Source organism: Meriones unguiculatus, chromosome 11, assembly GCF_030254825.1.
Source record: "Meriones unguiculatus strain TT.TT164.6M chromosome 11, Bangor_MerUng_6.1, whole genome shotgun sequence".
Lineage (NCBI taxonomy): Eukaryota > Metazoa > Chordata > Mammalia > Rodentia > Muridae > Meriones > Meriones unguiculatus.
The window spans coordinates 48,732,917-48,752,313 of record NC_083359.1 but is presented as its reverse complement, the minus strand read 5'-3'; the positions used below and the strand labels follow the sequence as shown (position 1 = coordinate 48,752,313).

The following is a 19,397-nucleotide window of genomic DNA, read 5'->3' as shown; positions in this document are numbered from 1 at the left end:
TCACTGATAAGTTTAAGGGCTTTCTTTCAACATGAAAGGGACACATGGTATAATATAACAAATATATAAATATCTTAAACAAATATCAGGAAACATTAAAATCCTGTTATTATCCTGAAAACCACCTCTGTTCACATCTTGGTAGTTTATTATTATTATTTTGGGAAGTTTTTGCTGGAATTATTGCTTAACAATTCCATGTAGGACAATGTATGTCCATATATTTTTATAGCTTCTTACTGCTACAGTATATGCATGTTTACCACAAACATAATTTCTATTACATATTATTTATATGTGTACCTATGTCTGTGTTTCTATAGGTCCACACATGCCACAGATATATGGCAGTCAGAGCACAGCTTACAGGAACTGCTTGTGGGTCATCAGGTATGGTGGTAGGTGCCTTTACCTGCCAAGCCACCTCACGAGCCCGATACGTACAATTTTAAAATTTCTACATATGCATGCATTTCCTGCTTAAAGGAAACTTTATGAATATCATCTTAGCTTCTTGGCTATGTTTGTGGTGCTAGGGTTTGAACAGAGGGTCTCATATATACTAGATACATGCTCCAATACCCGGTTATAGCTCCAGGTCTCTTTACATCTTTGTTGACTCCATATGTGTATGTGTGTGTGAGACAGAAATAGAGAGAGAGGATAAGAGGATAAACTGCCTGCTATGGCTATGAACTCACTATGTAGCCAAACAGCAAATGAACTCATGATCCTCCTGAGTAGACCTGATTACAGAGCTGAGACACCAGGCCTGGACTGAACATCTTACAGATGCACTACACCTATCACTGAATATTTAGGTTTCTGGGTTTCCCCAATTGTAAATCATTGTGGAAATAAAGGTACTTCAAGTAGAACAGATTCCTAGAAGGAGAAGATAGGAAATGAAGCATATCTACAGGTGGTGGCTACACATCCACAGTGGAACCAATGCCCACTGCCCTCCTGGCATGTCCTAGCAGACACAGCAGCCTCCATTTCTCAGCATCTTTTCCTTGTGGGTAAAATGGTTTAAAAAAAACTACCTACTAGCTAGGCATGGTGGCATGTAGACACACTGTAGACACACTGCTGGGGAGCTAAAACATCAGGAAGTTGAATCCAAGACAGTACAAGGGGGAAGGATGAGATGGTTCAGCAGGAAAAGCACTAGGCACTTAAGCCTATCCATCTGAGTTTGATGCCAGATGCCAAGATGGAAGGAGAGAACCAACTCCCAGAAGTTGTATGTATCATGGCATGTGAGTACTTGCATTCACATACACTGTAATAAATAAAATTTTTTGAAAGAACATCATGGGCTACATAGTGAAACGATGACTCAAAAGGACAACTAAAAATTTTTGTTAAGAAAGAGGAGAAGGACAAGAAGAGGATGAACAAAGAAGTGATGTACTCACCTGCTGTCAGAATCTGACGCGATCTCCTTTCTCCCTCCGAAGCGAATCTGGCACTGCACAGAGAAAGAGACTGCTGAGCTGAGCTGCTGGGCTGGAACAGCAAACATCACAGAATAGCCCACAAGGCCTTCAGATACAGCAGGGACAGAAACCAGAGGTACCCTGAGTAAGTTAGGGTGGCCCAGGCCCTGGTGCTTTACAGAAGTAAGAAACTAATATTCCAGGTCCATATTTCTCTTTAAGGAAGCCCTGGTCTTCCTCTTGATTCCAGGAAGTGGGCAAACGAGGCAGACAGGAATGCAGGCACCAGCAGCAGCTGAATGTCATAGCTCTCTGTGACAGCACTGAGAACCTCCATGCCTCCCTGTCAATGACTCTTCTTGACAGAGCCCCCAAGTGTATACAGACTGTGTCAAATGACAGCCAAGGATACACAAAGAAACCCTGTCCCAAAAAATAAAAAATAAAAAATAAAAATAAAAATAAAAAACAGAGGGAGGCAGAGGCAGGTGGATCTCTATGAGTTCAAGGCTAGCCTGGTCTACAAAGTGAGTCTAGGACAGCCAAGGCTACACACAGAGATACCCTGTCTCAAAAAAAAGGAAGGAAGGAAGGAAGGAAGGAAGGAAGGAAGGAAGGAAGGAAACGGACCTATAAAGCCTATCCTATCCATTCTTAGTGGTAAAGCCTGGTCCATGATGGCACCGAACCTTCACCATTATCCACCTACCTCTTTCGTTGTTGTCTGTTTGATTTGCTTTGTTTTGTGACAGACTCTCTGTAGTCCTGACTCTGTAGCACAGCAATCCTCCTGCTTAAGCCTTCCAGGCACTGGGATTATATACATGTACCCCACCCCCAGCTCTCCAGTGTAAAGACAAAGAATCTCTGCTCCAGACAGCAAACTTGCATGCTACATAGATTTAGGATTAAAAATTACATATAATCGAAAACGATAGTGTCATAGTATCCTGACACAAAGAACACACCAATTGGTATGTTTTAATAGTTGGTAAATGATAGATTTCTATCAATAAAGTTGGCTGTTATTTTCTAAGATAAATGTTAACTATTCAACTCCTCAAAATAACTCAGAAGCTCTGAGTAGAAGCCCCAATTTATTTTTCTTTAAGTGCTACATGCAAAGCCACTGAACTTACTTCCTTGTCTTGCTGCCTTTCATTTTCTGGATTAAGCACAGAGCACCCTCTTTACCTATCTTAACAAGTGCAGTGTATCCAGCATACATGTACAGATGAAAAGCCATACTCCAGGGAAAAAGAGGGCTGTCTCAGATTTAGAAATACCATGACCAAAAGCAACTTTGGGAAGAAAGGACTTATTTGATCTTACACTTCCACATCACTGTCCATCATGAGAGAAGTCAATACAGGAGCTGATGCAGAGGTCATAGTAATGCTGCTTACTGGCTTACTGGCTTGCTCAGCCTGCATCCTTTTTTTTATGTATAATTTTATTTTTTTTATTAATTACACTTTATTCACTTTGTATCCCCCATAAGCCCCTCCTTCCTCCCCTCCCTATCCCACCTTCCCTCCCCATTCTTCACACATGCCCCTCCCCAAGTCCACTGATAGGGGAGGTCCTCCTCTCCTTCCTTTTGATCTTAGTCTATCAGATCGCATAAGGAGTGGCTGCATTGTCATCTTCTGTGGCCTGGTAAGGGTGCTCCCCCCTTAGGGGGAGGTGATCAAAGAGCAGGCCAATCAGATTATGTCAGAGGCAGTCCCTCTTCCCATTAATATGTAACCCACTTGAACACTAAACTGCCATGGGCTACATCTGTGCAAGGGGTCAGGTTATCTCCATGCCTGGTATTTGGTTGGAGTATGAGTCTCTGGGAAGACCGCTGTGTTCAAAGTTTCTGGTTCTGTTGCTCTCCTTGTGAGGTTCCTGTCCTCTCCAGCTCTTACTATTTCCCACTTCGTACATAAGATTCCATGTACTCTGCCCAACAGTTGGCCATAAGTCTCAGCGTCTGCTTTGATAGTCTGCAGAGCAGAGCCTTTCAGAGGCCCTCCGTGGTGGGTTTCTAGCTTCTTTTCTGTTTTCTTCTTCTTCTGATGACCTTCCTCTTTGCCTTTCTTGATGGAGATTGAGCATTTTAGTCAGGGTCCTCTCTCTTGATTAGTTTCTTTAGATGTACAGATTTTACTAGGTTTATCCTATGTTATATGTCTATATGAGTGAGGTGTGTCTTTCTGCTTCCGGGACAGCTCAATCAGGATGATCCTTTCCAGGTCCCACCATTTACCAGCAAATTTCATGATCTCCTTATTTTTCGTTGCAGAGTAATACTCCATTGTGTAGATGTACCACAATTTCTGCATCCATTCTTCAGTTGAGGGGCATCTGGGCTGTTTCCAGCTTCTGGCTATTATAAATAAAGCTGCTACAGACATGTTTGAGCAAATGTCCTTATTGTGTACTTGAGCCTCTTTTGGATATATGCCTAGGAGTGGTATGGCTGGATCTTGAGGAAGCGCTATTCCTAGTTGTCTGAGAAATCGCCAGTTTGATTTCCAGAGTGGTTGTCCAAGTTTATATTCCTACCAGCAGTGGAGGAGGGTTCCCCTTTCTCTACAACCTCTCCAATATGTGTTGTCACTTGAGTTTTTCATCTTGGCCATTCTGATGGGTATAAGGTGAAATCTTAGGGTCATTTTGATTTGCATTTCCCTAATGGCTAATGAGGTTGAGCATTTCTTTAAGTGTTTCTCTGACATTCGATATTCCTCTGCAGAGAGTTCTCTGTTTAGCTCTGTTCCCCATTTTTTAATTGGATTACTTGGTTTGCTGCTTTTCAGCTTCTTTAGTTCTTTATATATACTGGATATTAGCCCTCTGTCAGATAAAGGGTTGGTGAAGATTCTTTCCCAATCTGTAGGCAGTCATTTTGTTTGAATGACAGTGTCCTTTGCTTTACAGAAGCTTTTCAGTTTCATGAGGTCCCATTTATTGACTGTTGCTCTTAGAGCCTGCGCTGTTGGTGTTCTGCTCAGGAAGTTGTCTCCTGTACCAATGAGTTCTAGGGTATTCCCCACTTTTTCTTCTAACCGATTTAATGTGTCTGGTTTTATATTGAGGTCTTTGATCCACTTGGACTTTAGTTTTGTGCAGGGTGATAAGTATGGATCTATTTGTTTTTTTCTACATGTAGACATCCAGTTAGACCAGCACCATTTGTTGATGATGCTATCTTTTTTCCATTATATGGTTTTGGCATCTTTGTCAAAGATCAGGTGTCCATAAGTGTGTGGGTTTATTTCTGGGTCTTCTGTTCAGTTCCAATGATCCACCATTCTGTTTCTATGCCAGTACCACGCAGTTTTTATAACTGTTGCTCTATAGTACAGCTTAAGATCAGGGATGGAGATACCTCCAGAAGATCTTATTGTAGAGGATTGTTTTAGCAATTCTCGGTTTCTTGTTATTCCATATGAAGTTGAGAATTTTTCTTTCAAGGTCTGTAAAGAATTGTGTTGGTAATTTGATGGGAATTGCATTCAATCTGTAGATTGCTTTTGGTAAGATGGCCATTTTTACTATGTTAATCCTGCCAAGCCATGAGCATGGGAGATCTTTCCATCTTCTGATATCTTCTTCTAATTCTTTCTTCAGAGACTGGAAATTTTTTTCATACAAGTCTTTGACTTGCTTGGTTAGGGTTACACCAAGGTACTTTATGTCATTTGTGGCTATTGTGAAGGGTGTTGTTTCCCTAATTTCTTTCTCAGCCCTTTTGTCTTTTGTATACAGGAGGGCTACTGAATTTTTTGAGTTAATTTTGTATCCGGCCACTTTGCTGAAGGTGTTTATCAGCTGTAGGAGTTCCCTGGTAGAGTGTTTGGGGTCACTCATGTATACTATCATATGATCTGCAAATAGTGATAATTTGACCTCTTCCTTTCCAATTTGTATCCCCTTGATCGCCTTCAACTGTCTTATTGCTCTAGCAAGGACTTCCAGAACTATGTTGAAGAGATATGGAGTGAGCAGCCTTGTCTTGTCCCTGATTTCAGTAGGATTGCTTTAAGTTTCTCTCCGTTCAGTTTCATGTTGTCAGCCTGCATTCTTAAGGAACCCAGGGCCACCCCTACTCTTCCTGTCTTTTCTGCACTGTCATTCCGTAAGGAAAACTCTTTGCTTAGCCATTCTCAAATACAGGTGGACATGGTGAAACAAACCTGCAATCTCAGCAATTGGGAGGCTGAGGCAAAAAGACAGGGTCTCTTTATGTAGTCCTGGCTGTCCTGGAACTTGCTGGCTACGTAGACCAGGCTGTTCTTGAACTCCCAGAGATCGTTCAAGGCAATCATAGGCTACATGTAAGTTCAAGGCCAGTCTAGATGACCTGCTAATACCTAGTCTCAAAACAAATACACAAACCATCCCTAGACACAAAAGAAGCCTGTGTGCCCAGAAAGAAAGAAACAATTTCTGCATTAACTTTTGGACATTCACAGCAAAGGCTGCTGTGTGCGTTCTTACCTGCTTTACTGCGTCCAGCAGTCGCTCCAGCAGGAATTGCCTTTTGTCATCGTTCTGTGATCCTAAAATGAAATGGGGTTTAATTACTCCTATTTGACAATTAGACTCTGATAAAGACTTTATGACAAGAGATGCTAAGCATGCGACTTTGATAAAAGCACTCAGGAGGCACTCACTCTGTGAGTTCAAGGCCAGCCTGGTCTACACAGCTAGCAAGTTTTAGGATAGCCAGGAATACATAAAGAGACCCTGCCTTCTTTTTTTTGGGGGGGGGGTTGGGAGGGGTTCAGGACAGGGTCTCTCTGTTTAGTGTTGGCTGTCCTGGAACTCGCTCTGTAGAACAGGATGGCCTCAAACTCAGAGATGGCCTCTGCCTCCCAAGTGCTGGCATTAAAGGCGTATGCCACCACCACCCAGTTAAAAGACCCTGTCTTTAAAAAAATTTAAAAAAAAAGAGTTTTTGACATCTGACACAATAGTATGTAGCTGTCTACAAACATGATCATTAACAAAATAAGTAGCCAGACTAGACACCAAAAATCTACTGCAGTGAGATGCTGTACTACAAGAAAACAGCTAAACTTAGTTTCCCCAGATTTAATGAATGTGTCCTGAATGGTCCCAGTTTCTCTGCTATGATACTACTGACACTGCAGGAAATGTCCCTGCCTCTACTCACTGGATGCCATTTGTCACACACATGCAAACACACACACATGCAAACACACACACGCACGCACGCACGCACGCACACACGCACGAACGCACATCTTAGTTAGCTTTACAAATTGTCAAATGTGTCCTGGAGGGTAGGAATGCCCCCCTTGACAGCCAAGGTATAGAATAACATGTAAGTTCCCTACATGTTATTGAACAGCGTTCCTGTTTTTGAACGCTCTTACTCCCTTTTCCATGCCACCAGTTGGACGGGATGGAAAACATACTTGATCCTTCCTCAGTGGCCAAGGCTGACCCTACAGAGTTGGTCAGTGGTGTCTGAGGATGTGGCCCAGTTGTTAGAATGCTTATTGAGCATGCCTGGGGCCCTGGGTTCAGTACCTCATGAACCAGAAATGATGGATACACCTTGTTCTTGGAAGGTAGAAACAGGATTATCAGGAGTTCATGGTCATCTTCAGCTACAAAGGGAGTCTGAGGTCAGCTTGAATTACCTGAGACCCTGTCTCAAAAATAAACAAACCCCAATAGCTTGGCAATTAAGAAGCAAGTAGGAGTGTGCCTGGACACTTCTGGTAAGCTGTGCCTTGTGAAATGACACAAAGGACATCACTCCTTCCTCCATCCTCATGCCTGAGTCATAGCATTTGGTTAGAGCCAGGGCTTTGCCTGGTTTCGTGTGACCGAAGGAAAAGCAAAGAGAATCACAAAGCCACCCTCCCGGTAGCAGTGAGTTGCTAAGCCAATACTACAGGTAATTCTCATCAGTCAAAAACCACATTTGTTCAAACCACCATAGTACTTGAACTGTTTCTTGCAGTCAAATGAATTTCCAAAAGATTCCCACAAAAACAAGACACACAGAGAATTTCGATTAAAAAGGTCTGGGGCAAGGGGCATTCAGCACAAGGCATACTACTAACAGATGGCATATGCCTGTATGAGGCAAGGATAGTACCTATCAACAGAGTTAAGGGTGTGGATAACAGTGCCCCAGCAGCAGAGCAGTCGCTTTAAACAACAGGGATGGAATTGCTCACCAGAGGCGTCTGCCCTGGACCACACCAGGAAGGAGTGTTATAGATATAGGAGTGAAATGGTATAAACAGTCATCTTCTAATGGAGCTAATATGTATTAGGAAGAGATGCAGAGTGTGAGCACACAAACAATAAACAGTGATGGAGACAGGAAGAAAACAATGAGGAAACACAGAAAATGCCACTGCAGCCAGCACAGTGTGGGTGCTCTCTTCACAGCTCTCCCTGACGTGTGAGCTGAGCCCTTTATAAAGAAAAGAAGCAGCAATGGAGAGACATGGAAGGGCCCATTCCAGGCAGAACAAGCAGCTAGGGGAGAGGCTGAGGCAAGACAAGCTCAGCCTCTGTCTTCCAAACTAAGAAGTTCAGGTGGGCAGAAGGACTATCAGACAGACTAGCAGCTGGTCATGGAGGGTCCTTCCAATCAGGCTACAGGATAAGATTCTGCTTTAACCTGGGCACTAACTGGTACAAGTGTGATCTTGAGGACGGCACTGACCCTCTGAAGCCTGTGTTAGAACATCACATCAAGATGCCTGCCTTCATCCAGGCCTGGTGACAAAATGAAGACACCCAAGAAAACAATTACTTTTTCTAGAAGAGCTTTTGGTAAGGTCAAGCTTGCAGCGCATTCTCACCAGGCCAGAGACCGTCTGGAGGCACTGCCCATGATAGTGCAGGTGCCCAAGACATCCTTCACACCAGTGCCTCTCCATCACCCGCTCCTCGGTTAGCAGAAGAGTTAGTCTCTGCCCCTCCCTCCTAACGCCAAAACAGAAAGTACGGCTTTCTTCTTCCTTCTTCCAAGTACTAGACCTAACGATTCCTCACACTGGACAATGACAACTAGAAATGACAGCTCTGCCCTAGAAATGCTTCTACTATTTTTTATCATAACAGAAATTTATGTGACTAAAATACAATAAAACCAAATCAGGAAAAAAAGAAAATATCTCTATCATCTCACTAGACGGCACTCTATTAGTCAGCTATATGCCCAGCCACTACTACTAACTGTGTACTCAGGAGCGGGTGTCTGTTTGTGCATGTGCAGCTCAAAGTGTGTGCATTTGCATTCATACAGCAAAGGTCAACCTTAGGTGCCATTCCTCAGGAGCCCTCTACTTGGGTTTGCTTCTCTGTTTGTATGTGGTTTTGAGCAGGCTTGCTCGTAGACTATGGGTCTTAGCGTTAGGTTAGGTTGGCCATCCAGTGAGCACAAGGTCTCTGCCTCCCCTGATCTTAGATCATGACTACACTCCACCACACCTGGCTCTCTCACGTGGGTGCCAGGTATCTGAACTCAGATCCTTGTGTGAAAACATGCCCTAAGGCTGGGGCAGGGCTCAGCCTCACTTGCTGACTGTGGGCCACAGGCATGAATCCCAGTGAGATTACCTTGACCTCAGCAGGGCACCTGTGGTCATCTTACCCCTGAAAAGATATGGAAAAAGAGTCTCTAAGAACCAGGACACACAGGTGGCTCCAAGGCTACATATGAGCAGCAGAAAGTACAGAGAGAGGCCCCTGACTGTGAAGGGAGGAACATTCAGCAGGAAGTCACAAGACAGAAGTCCTCATCCTAGCCAGGCCACTTGCTGGCCATGTGACAGGGCAGCCACTTCCCTGCTCTGGACACTGGGTCCTGCAGGAGATTGTGTGCCACTAGCCCTGCAGTATGTAGACAGTTTCAGCACAGACTGGCAGGCAGAAACACAAGATGCTTTCTCACCTTCTCCATTGACAAGCCAAAGAATGCAGTGCCCGAGCACTCGTGAGCACACACACGGATGCACACACTCAAACATGCACATTTACACATGCACAGTTGCACACACATGCACACACACACATGTGCACATACACACACACACCCTGGGAGGTCTTTCTGGATGTCACACACTAGTGTTTCCTCCATACAGACCGACTACTCCAGCTAAGTACATGATGCAGATCTGGCCCACTGGATTCGCAGGAATGAGTTCCAGGATGGCTCCATGGTCAGCCAACCCTGAACTTTGCCTGAGTACTGTTGAGTGTCACTTTGACAGGATGGAGGCCAAGTGCTGCTGGTAGCCCTCTTGCCTCTGTGAAGGAGAGCTGGACAGAAGCACAGTCCTGCTGACTTCTAAGAGCCTAGATGCAGCTGAGCCTGAAGCCAGGTAAAGTCCCTAAATCTTCTGATTACACAAATCTACACATGCCCATGATGCAGACCTCAGCTTAAACCGCTTCTTCCACATTCCACCAACAGAGACCTAGCCAGTGCACTGCCAGCACTCCAGCAAGCTTGTTTCCCTAAGTTGACCCCCCCTTCAACAGACACCAAAACTATACAGCCCTTTGCTAAGTAAGAAGGCACAGAGCAAGCTGCCATCCAAAGAGTGTGTGTTGAATGTCCCACTGGCACTGCCACTGGGGCCCTCACCTCAACCACAGCATTTTACACTAGTACAACTGCATGGGCACAAAAGCAATCAGTGCCACCCTTGGGAAATCACATCACAGACATAAGGCAAAGAAAGGAAGTTTGAATATGAATGGCCCCACAGATTTATGTGTTTGACTATTTGGCCATAAGGAGTGGTGCTATTAGGAGGCGTGGCCCTGTTGGAGTAGGTGTGGTCTCGTTGGAGGAAGTGTGTCACTGTAGAGTGGGGTTTGAGGTCTCACATGCTCAAGCTACACCCACTGTGACTCACAGTCTCCTTCTGTTGCCTGCGGGTCAGGATACAGAACTCTCAGCAACTCCAGCACCATGTCTGAATGCACGCTGCCATGCTTCCACCATGATGATAGTGGACTAATCGTCTGAAAGGGGAAGGCAGCCCCAATTAACTGTTTTCCTTTCTAAGAGTTGCCATGGTCAAGGTGCGTCCTCACAGCAATAAAACTTTAACTAAGACAGCTACCCTATCCTGCACACCACTATATTTACAACACAAGAGTAGAAGGAAAGGAAAGAAGGGAAGGGGAGGAAGGAAGAGCTAGCTAAATCTCAAGTGTAGTCCATAGTTCAAAATGTGTGCTTCATTAAAAATCAATTACTGGGAGATTGTGCAGCCCATAAGAGTGACCAGTGTGTAGTCCATGGAGAAAGGTTTTACCTGGAAATTTTAGAGATGAAAGCAAAACATAAATCTATGGTAATGATGAAATTACCTCAGCTGGCATCAAGAGTTCCTCAATCTTTCTTTTTCCTTTTTTTTTTTTTTTAAATAGTGTGTTTCATTTATCCCATGACCTTGAACTTCTGATCCTCCTGCCTCCTACTCTGAGTGCTGGAGTTATAGGTATGCACCCACTCCTGGCTTATGCAACGCTAGGGATGGAACCACAGCCTTGTGCAAGCCAGGCAAAGGTTCTTCCCACTGAACCACAATACAGCCCTTCAGTCTTCAGTATCTTCACTTCAGGATCTTTTAGGCATTTTCACCTAACCACCCTCTCCAAGGCATTCTTTCCTTTGAAGCAGTCTCACTATGAAGCCCAAACTAGCCTAAAACTTGCTACATAGACCAGGCTGGCCTCAACTCACAGAGCTCCATCTGCCTCTGCCTCCCAAATGCTGGGATAAAAAGTGTGTGCCACCATGCCCAGCTTTAGTACCAAATTTCATGAGTGCTAAGAAGTTGGTTCTCATTAAGTGTTCAGAGCCTAGGCACATGCCAGCAGGAGTAATTAGAGGCATTAACCTGGGCCCCTGCAGAGGTGTTTCAGCACTTCTGATACTGGAGCACTAATATTCTCCCATAATACACCAGCCCTGTGACATCATGAAGAAAGCTATTAATAGCCTTTGCATGAAAACCACAAACATTCTTTTTCCAGTCACTGTTTCAGCTGATTCTTTATTCCAAGAACAAGTCACTTCTGGATAGGGTCCAGTCAACAACCAAGGAGAGAACTGTGGCCTTGAACCTTCCAGAAAAATAAGAAACTGTCAAGATGTACACACATATGAGGAAGGGAACAGCAGTGATCACTCTCTGGACCCAAACTGCTGTGTCAGCCTCAGTGACTTCTCAGGCCCCAGCTTAACTACCCTTCAAACAAAGATTCCAGCATTTTTCTAACTCTGAGATTCCTGAGAGGAGAGTTACTGACGGAAGGATAGCAAGGACTTTTGCACACAGTTGGACAAAAGGCAGTACTTGAAGCATAACGACCTCTACTTTCCCAGCAAGAGTAACCATGCTGTTTAGAAACCAGAATCCCTTAGCTTCTAGATGCCAACAGTGGAGGGTTTCCACTTAATTGGGTTCTCCAGGAAAATGTCTGACCACTCCTTCCTGAAGAGAAGCCCACACAGGTCTGCCAGATAGGTATCTTTCCTCCTGGCATTTTGTTCACCTCTACAAGCAAATATAAATCCATAACAGCTGTTATGTTGGATATATATGTTAAGTTGCATTGAAACATATATTTTATATATCGTTCTATATCCTGCATCATCTTTTGTTTTTCTATTTGAGACAGAGTCTCATGTAGCCCAAGCTGTCTTCCAACTCTCTATGTGGCCAAAACTTCTCTTGAAGTCCTGATTCTCCTGCCTCCACCTTCTGAGAGCTTGGGTCACCACACCATGCCCAGCTCACGCAGGCTGGAGGTAGAATTCAGAGTCTCGTGCATGCTAGAGCACTGGACAAACTGAGCTGCGGCATCCTCAGCTGCGTCCTGGCCTAGGAGAACAATGATGCTTCAATTAGTAGATACCGTGACTAGTGTGTAAGTGTATGCTTTTCTTCTGCACGTCTCTGAGGTTCCCCTGTCATGAGGCATCCCACACAGTGTTTACCTAATTCCCTGCCAATAAGCATCCATCATTGTTTCTGGCCTGGTGATAAACTAGTATCTGCTGTGTGCAATATCTAGGGCCATTACATTTCCTGGATATCTGCTTCTACTCCAAACACTTTAAATTCAAGAACAGAACACAGTCTAATGGCCAGTGTATAGGATATACAAGAAACTGAAAAACATATTAAGCCACACCAAAAGGAAGCAATCATCAAAATCCTGCAAAGACATCCACAGGACAAAAGAGCATGTGCCCTTTAAGAGAGCTGCCGACAGTTTGTAGGAGGGAACTCTGAGCGGTGTCCCTGGAAAGGCTGAAGCAGAAGTATCTCACTGTAGGAAGAGCTAGACTCTGAGGTCAGCCTGAACTAGACAGCTTAACTGTCTTCAAAACTGACAGTGGGGGCAGGCAAAATGGCTAGCTAAAGGTCTTGCTATACAAGTCTGGAGAACTGAGTTTGAGTGCCACAGCCCAAGAAATGGTGAATGGAGAGAACCAACTCCACAGAGTTGTCCTCTGACCTTTCTATGTGCACACGGCACCTGAGTACACACACACACACATACACACACACCTTTTTATTTTTTAAGACACTGTGAAGTCTGGGGAGATGGTCTCAGTTGGTAAAGTGCTTGCTGTGCAAACCAAATTTGATCCAAAGGATCCACATTTTTAAATAAATAAAGCCAGCCACATATGGCGGAATACACCTTTAGTCCCAACACTGGTTAACAAACCTCTATGAGTTTCATGCCAGCCAGGGCTACATTTGGACTCTGTCTCAGATAGATAGATAGATTGATAGATTGATAGATTGACTGATAGATTGATAGCCAGTCATGGCAGTGCTTGTAATCCTGGTGTTGAGGAAGCAAATGAGTAGATACTCTTGATAGGCAGCCTAGCTTAAGGTTCAGTAAAAGATCTGGTCTCAAAAAAACAAGGGAAAAAGTGACTGAGAAAGAAAGAAGTTGACTTCTGATCTCCATATACACCAACACACACAACGTGCAAAGACATTGTGCCTCAAGGATGACATAAAAATAAATAATAAATAAATAAGCATGCCATCCTCAACATATATATACCTGTATATACCTGTAATCCTTTATCACTTAAAGAGAGAGAGACAGGAAGACAACAGTTCCGGGCCTGCTTCAGCTACACAGCAAGTTCAAAGTCAGCCTGAGTTAACAAAAGACCATATCTCAATGAAAAACAGTAAGAAGACAATTCACAGAATGGAAGAGAAACTTTGTAAACATACTAATAAAAGAATTATACCTGGAAACCACACAGAATCTGGCAGATCAGCATCAAAAAGAGACATATAAAGCCAGGTGGTGGAGCACACCTTTGATCCCAGCACTCAGGGAGGCAGACATAGGTAGAACGCTGTTTGAGTTTGAGGTCTACAAAGCAAGTGCAGGACAGCCAAGGCTACCTTGAAGGCTGTACCAAAGCTGCAGAAAAATCCTGTCTTGAAAAAAAACAGAAAGAAAAAAGAAAAGAAAGAGAGAGAGAAACAAATAGCTCAACTGAAATATGGACAGCTGGAGTGAAAACTCAGAAGTTAAGAACACTGGCTGAGCTTCTGGAGGACCTGGGTTCAATCCCCAGTATCCACATGGCAGCTTAAAACTGGCTGTAACTCTAGCTCTAAGAAATCAGACATCCACTCCTGTTCTCTGAGACACCAGGCACACGTGTGATACACATGTATACATATAGGCAAAATAACCATACACACAAAACATCAAAATGAAAAAAATGTCCATGGACAGATGATATAAACAGACATTTCTCCAGAGAACATATACAACTGGCCAGTGGGCACAGGAAGCCATGCTCAGAATGACTAGTCATTAGGAAAATGCAAATCAAAACCACAAACAAGTGTCAATTCACACCCACTAGAATGCAGGTTATCAAAGGCCCATTGGCAAGCTGACTGGAGAAACCAGAACCCTGTATGGTGAACGTGAGCTTCCAGAGCAGCATCCTTCTAAGAGCCAAGTGAAAGCCACCCAGAGACCAGCTGCAAGTGAGCAGATAACAAGGTGGGCAGTGCCCACACGGCAGAATATCACTTGGCCACAAGAAGGAAGAGACTACAAATTAGGCTGCTCTATGGCTGGACCGAGAACATTACACTTTGTTAACAGAAATAAAGTTCTATGATTTCTTTATATGAAATACAAATAGTAGGAAAATCCAGAGTAGCAGGCATGAACCACCACACTTTGGAAGTAGAGGCAAAGGGGATCAGAGGTTAAAGGCTATCCTGGGCTACATAGTAAGGTCAACACTGCCTGGACTACATAAGAGACTGTCTCAAAAGAATAAGAAAAAAAAAAATCAGAGACAGAAAATAGATTAGTAGCCTAAGACCAAGAAGAGGGAGAGTAAACAGTGATTGCTAATGAGCCCAGATTGTCTGGGGTAAGGAAAATATTCTAATACTGGTCACAGCGAGGTTTGTACAATTCTATCACAGCACTAAAAAAGACTTTTAAAATCTCTTTCCCACTAGACAGTGATGGTGCACACCTTTAATCCCAGCACTCAGAAGGCAGGGGCAGGTCAATCTCTGAACTCAAGGCTACAAGGTTCCAGGATAGCCAGGGCTACACAGAAAACCTATCTCTAAAAACCAAAAAACTAAACTAAAATTTCTTTCAAAGATATTTAAGCTATTTAAAAGAAAGGCTGGCCTTAAATCCGAGTTATGAAATTACACCATAAAACAAAATTATAAAGCAAACATTTCATTCAAACATTAGACAGTTGGTGCTATTGAGGTATCACTGGTTTTTGGCAGAATCACAAGTTGAACTACTTTTTAAACAGAGTATGAGATACATATAAAAGTATTTGCAGATGAAATGGTGGTACCTCCGAGAGGGGTGGGAACAGGCAGAGACACAGACGAACCAGCCACAAGCTTTAACTATCACGGTGAGATAACATGGTGAGATACAGCTCCACGTTTGCAATGTCTGGAGTATTCCTCTTCCTTTTCCTTTTCCTTTTCCTTTTCCTTTTCCTTTTCCTTTTTGAGACAGTGCTACACTATATATTACAGGCTATCAGTTTATCTTTCAAGGAGACACTTAGTATCAAAACTCTGGCTTAAGTATTTGCAGCCAACTGATGACTTGAGTTTGGCCCTATATCCTAGCATTCAAGGAGGCAGAGGCAGGTAGATCCTTGGGAGTTCAAGTACAGCCTGGTCTACAAAGACAGCCAAGGCTATACAGAGAAACCCTGTCTCAGAAAGAGAGAAAGAAAGATGAATCAATTTCCTATTTCCTTTGGTTTCTCAATTTTAGCTTCTCCTCTAATGAATGCAAATGAATTTCTACTCCAGAAATCTGAGTCTATGGCAGGCCCTTTGGTCACATTAAAAGGAAAAGATCAGGACTAAGGTATCTTCAGTGAGAGGACACAGGACCAGCTCTGGGTTATTTCATCATCTTCACCAAGTATCTCTGAGTGCCTAGTTCCCACCTTTGTCCCAGAGGGGCCAAGAAGCAAGCCTGTGCCCAGTCCCCACTCCACTTTTATGGAAACAGTAACAATGAACCCTGCTAAGTGGCATAACACCAGTCAGTTAGCTACAGATGCTATTGTGTATGCTCACTTTGCCAGGAATTCCACCTTAGTTATTCTAACTTATGCAGCTTCAAAGATGGCTAAGAAATGGCTCAGTCAGTAAAGGGTTGGCTGCGTAAGCATGAGGACCTGAGTCCGGATCCCCAGCGCCCATGGTTAAAGCCTGGCATGTAGTAGTACTGGCGTGCTGACGCAGACACAGAAGGATTCCCAAGACTCTAGGCCCAGAGAGTCTAGCTGGAATGAGCTCTGGAACCAGTGAGGCATGGTCTCAACAAATAAGGAAGAAAGCGTTAGAGAAAGACACACAAAGCACACTTCTGGCCCTCCTATACAAGTGCACATAAAAACACACACCTGCACACACACACACACACACACACACACACACACACACACACACGCATACACATACTAAATTAATTAATTAAAATTATACAGCTTTGTGTGTTAGAACTGAGATTTAAACCCAGTAAATTGGGCTCCATCACCTCTTGGTGGATGCCACCGCACATCTTTGCTATATCATTAGCAGTCAAGGATCTGAAACCTTCACTACACTCAGTGATTCCCTTTGGCAGATGCCAGTAAACTGGAAAACCCCTCCACCAGTTCCCTCAATAACACCACAGTTCCATAAACCTTACTCTCCAATAACATCCTTTTAAAGGTGTACAAAAATAACTTAAAAGCTAACAATAAAGACTCTCCTCTGCTCCTTTGCCCTAGCACCCTCTCCACCCATAAACCACCTGAATGAAAGGCCAGGGACTGGATTCAAGGACTCTAAAATTCAACTGCACAGTAAGAAAAAACGAACTATGAGGGTAGGCGGGTCCTCCTAAGGGAATCCAGATGCCTGTGTCCAGCAAGAGTCAACAGCCAACACGAGGCTTTCCTGAGTCACTCCCATCTCCACATGCAACACCCAGGAATGACTTAGCACCAAAACATCATCTGGACTCTTCCAAGGGAGGCAAGGATGGAGACTCAGACTCAAGGGACTAAACTTCAGGATCACCGAACACGAGTCGTCCACACCCACCTTCCTCTCACTTCCAGCCTCCCCACCCGCTCCATCTCCCCTCTGGTGGTATTGGCTTGGGCAAGTCATCAGCCCCATTTAGGTTCAGCACTAGGCAAGAAGGAAAGGACACAACCAGAGACCTCAAACGATGAGCTAGGGGAAGAAATGGAGAGAGTTGGAGCTTGAAGCAACAGCCCAAATGAAAAAGGCACAGCCGAGAGGGAAGCTGTGAGGCTAATGGGCCGGCTCTGGAGACACGGGTGCGGGGAGTAAGAGGCACAGAAGACAAAGCGGTCGTAACGCTGAGACCTCTGGGGACTAGGAGCTGCCACTCTGGTTTGCTATAGACAGAGGTTGGAGGTCAGCAGGGACTAGAGATGTTCTTTGCCTTTGGAGAAAGAGGAGTCACTAAGGATAAGAGAGCTGGACCGGAGAGTGACAAAAAAACAGGGAAAGGTAACTGGAGCTGGGTCCCAGGAGGGTCACGGAGGGAGAGGGGCTGTGGCACGCACCAGGGATCTGAGAATCCCGGGTGTGGAAACGTGTCAAAGGGATCGGCAGGTTGGGAGGGTCTGAGAGGGACTGGGGAGCAAGCACTGCTCTAGGAGTTGGCTGTCACTCATGGCGCGGAGGGACAGGAGCGCCAGCCCCGGCAGTGAGAGCGGTGCAGGAGACCGGGGGCCAGGGCTCCGAGCCTGCGAGCGACCCCGCGGGGGTCTGCAGAGTGCGGGGACACCGGGCCCGGAGCGTGCGGCTACAGCGGCGCCACACGGCGGGTGACAGCAGCGGGGCCGCCACTCACCGCTCATGTTGCCGCTCCCGGGCCGCCGCCTGCCGTGCCGCCGCCGCCGTCGCCGCCGCGTCTGCAGCCGCCGAGCTCCACACAGGCCGGGAGAGAGCGCGCCCCTCCTGCTGGCCCCGCCCCGGAAGCAGGAGCCCTCCAGGAGCCCGCCTCCCGACCCGGAACCAAAATACTCTCGTGAGTCGAGGCTCTAAGGTAGCGGAGAGGAGACTAGGGATCTCAGCGGATAAATGCCTCCCTCTCCCGAAGCCGGGAAGAAGACATCCGCCCAAACTGAGGTCCGGAGAGGGAGGTGGAATAAGAGTACTGGGAACCTGGAGCACTGGTGCATGTCTGTCAAACCAGCCCTAGGGAGAAGGCAGAAGGATCAGGAGTTCAAAGTCATCCGTGAAATATCGAATGAGTTCGAGACTAGATTAAGCTACCTCAGACCCTGTCTCAGAGACAGAGGAAGAAAAGAGTAGTAGGCCTGCTGGGCCTGGTGGTACAGCCCTTAGACCCCAGGATCCCAGAGGCTGAATGAGGAGCCTGAGCTGGAGTTCAAGAGCTGGGAATGTAGCTCAGTGGTAGAGCACGTGCCTTGTATGGGTGAGGCCAAAGCTTCAACTCTGTGTACAACAAAAACAAGGCGAATTCAAAGCCATAGAAAGTAAAAAAAAAAAAAAAAAAAAAAAAAAAAACAGACACGCCTTTAATCTCAGCACTCAGGAAGCATAGGCATACAGATCTTTGAATTCGAGGCCAGCCTGGTCTACAGCCAAGGCTACCAAAAAAACCCTGTTTCAAAAAAGAAAAGAAAAGTAAAACTTGCCTTGCAATCCTGGTTTGATGATACACAATTTTAATCATGGCATCCACAAGGTGTGGAGCGGAAGAATCGTGATTTATGACCTGAGGTACTTAGGGGAAGCTTGTCTCAACAAGAGAGTACTTTCTCGAATGAGAACGCATAATGGGGCTGGGGAGAATGGCATTGGTTAGGGAGCTCCGGTAGTTGTCCAGGTGGCTCTCGAGGCAACAGTGAGAGAAAAGGGTGCTGTGAAAACACAGTGCTAGATTCACAGCAACTGTGAAGCACAGGGCTATGCCCTATTTTAATGCTGGGGTTGAAAGCCTAGTTTCCCCCTGCTGAGTATGAGGCTGGAGTCATCTGGCCTGAGTAACTTAGACTCTTGGTCAGAAATATAAAAATAATAAGGAGCTAGAAGCTATAGTGCAGAGGAGGAGCACAGCGTGAGGCCCTGGATTTTATTCCCAGCGCTACAAAGAAAAGGGAGGTGGCTAAGCCACGGGAGCTCCCCTTCACCCGAGGCCTTAAGCCCTACAGAGATGTCACATGGATTCAGCCAAAGGCCTCCACTTTCCACCCTGTTAGAACACAGCCAGAACTCTCACTGGACACCAGTATCTCCAACTCCACAACTTGGGCAGACCGAGTGTGGAATGGTGATGTATACCTATAATCCCAGTCCAGAGGTGGAGGCAGGAGAATCTAGAATTCAA

General features: G+C 45.1%; 1 protein-coding gene across 3 annotated transcripts in view; it reads right to left on the bottom strand.

Annotated features, from left to right (window-relative positions):
• Positions 1–18,004, bottom strand: part of Snx29 (sorting nexin 29) — a 423,868-nt gene extending 405,864 nt beyond the window's left edge. For 2 of the 3 annotated variants that reach the window (XM_060364193.1, XM_060364196.1), the window contains exons 1-3: positions 17,895–18,004; positions 5,934–5,995; positions 1,422–1,474 (exon numbers count right to left, since the gene is read on the bottom strand). In XM_060364193.1, coding sequence (XP_060220176.1) covers positions 1,422–1,474; positions 5,934–5,995; positions 17,895–17,901 — 122 coding nt within the window. In that variant the 5' untranslated portion in view covers positions 17,902–18,004. Of the gene's footprint in view, positions 1–1,421; positions 1,475–5,933; positions 5,996–17,894 lie in introns of those variants that run through there. The other variant, XM_060364194.1, reaches the window with a different exon arrangement.
• Between the last annotated feature and the right edge of the window lie 1,393 nt (positions 18,005–19,397).